At 57.1% G+C, this 5,543-nt stretch overlaps 1 protein-coding gene across 1 annotated transcript; it reads left to right on the top strand.

The window, feature by feature from the left end:
* Positions 1 to 1,009: 1,009 nt before the first annotated feature.
* On the top strand, positions 1,010 to 2,317 carry TRAVEDRAFT_81620 (uncharacterized protein; the record flags this gene model as incomplete). Its single annotated transcript, XM_008044949.1, has 2 exons — positions 1,010 to 2,059; positions 2,102 to 2,317. Coding segments are annotated over 2 exons (1,266 nt in total), but the record flags the coding sequence as incomplete, so codon positions are not given.
* Between the last annotated feature and the right edge of the window lie 3,226 nt (positions 2,318 to 5,543).

Below are 5,543 nucleotides of genomic sequence, written 5' to 3'. Positions count from 1 at the left end.
GACTGGGGTTACTCGTGGTGGTGTCGGAGGTTCTCGTCCAGTGGTCGTTCGGTATCGTTCGTCGTAGTCAGAGTACGTTGCTCTGAGGTCTCCAAGGGTAGCTTCCGCTTGGATGTCTGACGCGTAATCCCAGCTGTCAGGGTTCTTCGGGACAATGAGTCTATTGTCGTAATAGACTAGTCCGGTGTTCGGGTTGAAGGACCACTTTGGTCCTTGGGCTGGGAGGGGTTCCGTTGTCGGGTTCTTCTGCGCTACCGTCGGTCAGAGGTAGCGGCTCCGGGTCGTTCGATGGTTCAGGCTAGATTGTCTGGATCTAGGCAGATCGACTGTCGAGTAGGCGAGCTCGACCTTATGTTAAGACGACACCTTCGAGGGTCGTGGTAACGTTCAGGTGCAAGGGCCTAGCAGGCAGGAGAGGAGACTCGAGTTCGGGGGTGAAGGTGATAGATAACCAGGTTGAGCTGAGGACCATCCTCAGCTCTCCAGGGGTCCTAATATACATAGAAGCCATGCTGAAACGGTGCGTACTAGGGGAGGCAAGCCTGCTACCTACGGGACCGTAACAATGAGGCGCTGCCTCATGGTGTCCGCACCGTAGCTGTACCGTATCCGCGTGTAGTCCATCCACATCAGTAACATGAGGCGTAGGTGAGGCATAGGTGAGGTGCGATCAAAGTTCATGTCCGAGACACCTGGACCGTTGTAACACCCAGAGAACTATCGCACCATTGGCCTGGAGAGCTGCTTGCTCAAAACTCTGACGCACCTCATCGACTGCCGACTGCGCGAGTGGGCAGAGGAGTTCGGTCGTCTGCCGGACACTCAGAGCGGTTTCCGTGCAGGCCATCGCACGTACAACAACGCATACATACTCCGCGCGGCCATTGAGAAAGCTCGTGCCCTTGGCCGCCCGCTTTATGTCGCTTTCCTCGATCTCACCAACGCATTTCCCTCTGTCGATCAAGCCACCCTCTGGACGAAGCTTGCTCGATGGGGAGTTGGAGGCCCTCTCTTTGACTGGCTCCGCCACCTATATGCGCATCTACATTATGTTGTACGCCACGATGGGGAAACAACCGAGTCCTTCCGCGCCCTCATGGGCATTCTCATCGGGGATCCGGCGTCCCCGCTCCTCTGGATCCTCTTCCTCTCAGACTTCACTCTTGCTCCCCATCCTGACGACATCTTCCTTGCTGGGATACGTGTATCGCACCTCGAGCTCGCCGACGACCTCGCATTTCTCTCGCTCTCGGCAGAGGGCATGCAGAGTAAACTCAGCCAATTCGAGCACTACTGCGGTGTCAACTTCCTCCTCATCAACGTCCCAAAGTCCGTGGCTTCTATCCATGGCCCACTACCGGACCCGACACCAGCTCTAAAGCTCTACGGCAGGGTCCTTGCCTACGTCGACTTGGCTGCATACGTTGGCATGACGTTCCTCACAACGCACAGGGACATCTTCAAGGAGCATTACGCAGTGAAGGCGTCCAAGGCACGCAGCGCATCTAGCTCGGCATTCTGCCTGGAGCACTACATTGGCCCGCTCCCGCCCGATGTCGCTCTGACGCTGTATCGGTCTCGAGTGGACCCCCACCTTGTCGCAGGCTGTGAGGTCGCGCTAGATGTTCGAGCTGAGTCCATAGCCATACTCGAAGATGCACAGCACATCTTCTTGCGCAGAGCACTCAACATCAGCCGTCGAGCTCAGCTAGCACCCCTCTTCTCCGAAACAGGCCTATGGCCCATTGGATACCGCCGCTACTACCTCGCAGTGCTATTCCTGATCTACCTCCTCGACAAGAGACCCACACTCGCATATGCAGCTTTCCTGGAGGTCTGGTCGCTGTCGGTTAACGATGGGGCCTCAACGTGGTGGACAGACCTCTGTCATGTGGGTCTGGCACTGCCGGTCCCGGTGACACTGGCCCATGCGGAATTCCCAACGACGGACACCCTGCGAGAGTTCCTTGGAGTCATTGAGAAGAGCCTCGCAAAGCACCTCTACGACACCATCCTCGAGTCCAGGCATCTACCCCTACTGCAGACCCGATACCGCCGCGTCCTGTCGCAGCAGCCCAACGTCGGTAACGCTGCCCCGGAGCTCAGAGCAATATGCGCCCGTGCCGATTATCTAAAGCTCCCGCGTAGGCGACAGCGACAGGCACTCCTGTTGCTCGTGTTTTCCGAACACCCCCTGGCGGTTGAGCGTCTGCGCCGCGCTCCCGGTCCGGTGCCCATACCCCGCAACCGACGCATTTGTCGACTCTGCAAGCTGCGCAATGCGGTGGAAGACGAGACACATGTCCTGCTCCAATGCCAGGCGCCTGTGCTGGCGACCAGAAGAACGACATTCCTCTCCGCCCTCACCGCAGCAAAACCAGGACTGCGAGCACTCCACTCCCGCCTCCCTCCCCCTGCCTTCCTCGATGTCCTCCTGACGTCAGGCTCGGGTGCGACACTCCCACTCTTTGCGGACTTTGTCGCCGACGTCTTCGAGATCGTCGACTCCACTCCCCCATACACCGTGGCAACCGATGCACAGCTCGCCGCGCTTCCTACTGTCATGCCTTAGCATGTACTTTGCGAGGACCTTTGTGAAGGTATGCACCACTTTGCGGTTTGGCCCCGTATCGTTAGTAGGGTGTCGGCTCCCCTGTGGGGAGTCGGCGTCCGATTAACTGCGGTGGCCGGCCCACAGCTGATATATATACTCAACCTGTTTATACAGTGTTCGCGAAATAGAGCAAGTCGTTGCCGAGGGCATGCCTTTAAATGGAGGCGACGACGCGCGAGTGGCACATGGGAAAAGACGCTTTGCAGAACCTTAGCGTATCTCTTTTATTTCGTCCTATGTATGCGTTCGCGAGGCCAGCAACGAACCCCAGGGTATCCATATCTGTCAGTTGAATGGGCTAAAACCACAGAGTGAGGCGTACACTCTAAATAGGACTCGTGGCTTTCGAAGATGGCGCACGACGCGCGTACCATGGGGGCACGCGACCGTGGCGCTTCGACTGCCGAAATCGTTATCTCTCTCTCTCTCCAGTCCGTACTTGCCAGCAGCGTACGTACAAGCGCCTCTTCTCCGTCCTCTCCCTCTTGCCATGTCGTCGTCTTTCTGGACAATGCTTTCGCTCTTTGTTCCTTGCATCTCTGGTAAAATACTGTACTAATCGGACCTTAGCGGGCCCGGGTGTGACCAGTGACACCCGAGATGCATAGCGGGGCACCGGGGCCGCGCGCTGTGACCGTGGACCGCCGCAGCGGAGCGGCGGCGGGAGCGAAAAATTTGGGCGCCTACCCCCATTTGGGCCAGAGATCCGTATGTCACAGCCGGCGGCGGCCTCTGTGACTGGGGACAGCCGGGGAAATAGCGGGGCGGGGACCCCCCTGTGACCTGTGACGCCCCGCTATGGTCCGATTAGTACAGTAGTATCCCGGTAAGTAATTTTTTACGCGCGTAAACCACACCACCCACGATAGCCTGTCGAGCTTACTCGGTGTTTTATACTGTCTCGTCTCCGAGATTCATTCAGCACATAACTCGCTCCGGAAGGTCCCTAGTCTATGTCAATGTGGAAGCAGCTATCTGTGTGTGCCATGAGTACCTCTGTGGAACCCTGTGGCTGCCATATTCACTCTATGCTGCCCGGGTTGTCTGGAATCTCTTCTGGCCGATCGGCGCTGCGTCTACGCTCACCCAGCTCCGGACGATGGACCATCCTCAAGCAGCAGCTCCATTGTGCCGCTCCTACCCTATCTGTCTCCTTCGTCTACAGCTATATAGAGTTTGGGACATCGTGTAGTACACACACGCGCTCACACAGGTAAGTGTCTATCAGGGAGGCGCCGTACGCGTTGGTGGATTTTGCTGACCCATCTCTTTGCATTGTACATGCACGGACATTCGCCAGCAAGGTATATTCCGTTGCCTCTCATCTTTAAGTGCTCGCACACAAGGTGGAAAAATGTGAGTCTATGCGAGGACAACGGCCACGGTGAGTGTCTACCGCTCGCCGCTCTACGAATGTACATTTCCCCCTTCACCACGCATGTTGCGACGGGAGGCCGCGCCGCATATAGCGTCATTTACCGCGCCCCCTAGATGGATGCCGTTCACAGCGCGGATGGGGACGCCGCTCTTCTCGTCGCATATTCACCGACCGCATGATTGGCTATGCTCAGAGTGCGCGCGGACGGCGCGACCATGGCCTTTTACGATTGGCGACATGAAGACCTTGCGCATGCATGCGAGACGCGTCGCCACGTTCCGCGGTAGCCCGGCGCGTCTTTGGCGGTGCGTTGCACATATCTGGATACTCTCCTGGCCGTGGTTGAAGTAGACAACAGATGGAAGGTAAGCGGTTCGTCGTCATCTTCGCCATTCACGCAGGACTCACATCCCTCGGGTAGCCTCGACAGCGCGGATAGGGACTTATTCTACACCAACAGGGGTAGATCCCCCGAGGCCGAGTACGACGACTGCTTGGTGTGGGAACGGAGGACTTGACCTGTGAGTGTTAGTCCGCGGAAGCCGTACAGGTCGACAGCTCCCGCTTTTCACGCATCATAGCGCAGCTCACGGTGTGTCTCTCCAAATCTGAACCGATTCCTCGCGCCCGTATCCGTTTGGCAGAAGGCACGCTATCGAGTAGTATGTGGCGCGTCCTTTCAACACCGTGCTCGCTCATCGCTCACTATGATAGCTTAGGATGGTCTGGACTTCCGGCATCTGGACATCGCACCCAACGATGGAGTGACACTCTGAGCGTCGATCGCGGGGACGTACGCGTAACCGGTCCCCGTCTACATCTACACGCCGGAAAAGCTCCTCACGGAATGGTACAGGTGCATTCGACCGCTTGCGCGCACGGGCAGCTTTCCTGCGGTGGAGGTAGATCTACCTCAGGGCGGGGATTTCTGTCACCTCGAGCTCAGCGGCTCCCACACGTCAAGGAATTGGCTGGGCCTTCGCTCTACTGCCGTCGTTTCACCATCCTGACCTCTGTGTATCGCATCGGTGCCCTTGTTGCGTGATTCAAGGTCCTGCGGAACGCCAAGACCATGCCATTTGGTGACGAGAAGCAGCGCGGCCGGGACAGTGTGTCTTGCTCGGTGCCGCAGCCCATGCGGCGCGTCGTGCATCACAGTGCCTGGTGTACTATGTACAGGAGTTTCCCGAGCTACAGTCCCGCAACGCGACGCCGTCTCTGCGACTAGCTCTGTCCGCCTGGTCAATATTTAATAAGAAATCTAGAAAGCGGGTAGCGACATCGGTGACACGGGGTATGATGAACTCTGAACCTGGAAGGCTGTAAGCCGCACAAAGAGAGGTCTTCAGTCTGTGAGAGAACGACTATGATTGCATAGTACTGTACCTGTAAGCCGCACAAAGAGAGGCTACAAGTACTAGTAAGTAAACATGTAAGGAAGCATAGGTAGTATGGGACTTACTCTTCAGTCTGTGAGAGAACGACTGAAGAGCAGAGGCCTGCAGAGTCCTCCTTATATACTACTGGGGAGGACGATGAGTAAGCGTAAAA

This window comes from Trametes versicolor (genome assembly GCF_000271585.1).
Source record: "Trametes versicolor FP-101664 SS1 unplaced genomic scaffold TRAVEscaffold_11, whole genome shotgun sequence".
Taxonomy (NCBI): domain Eukaryota; kingdom Fungi; phylum Basidiomycota; class Agaricomycetes; order Polyporales; family Polyporaceae; genus Trametes; species Trametes versicolor.
The sequence above is the reverse complement of the archived record's forward strand: the minus strand, read 5'-3'. Positions and strand labels throughout refer to the sequence as shown.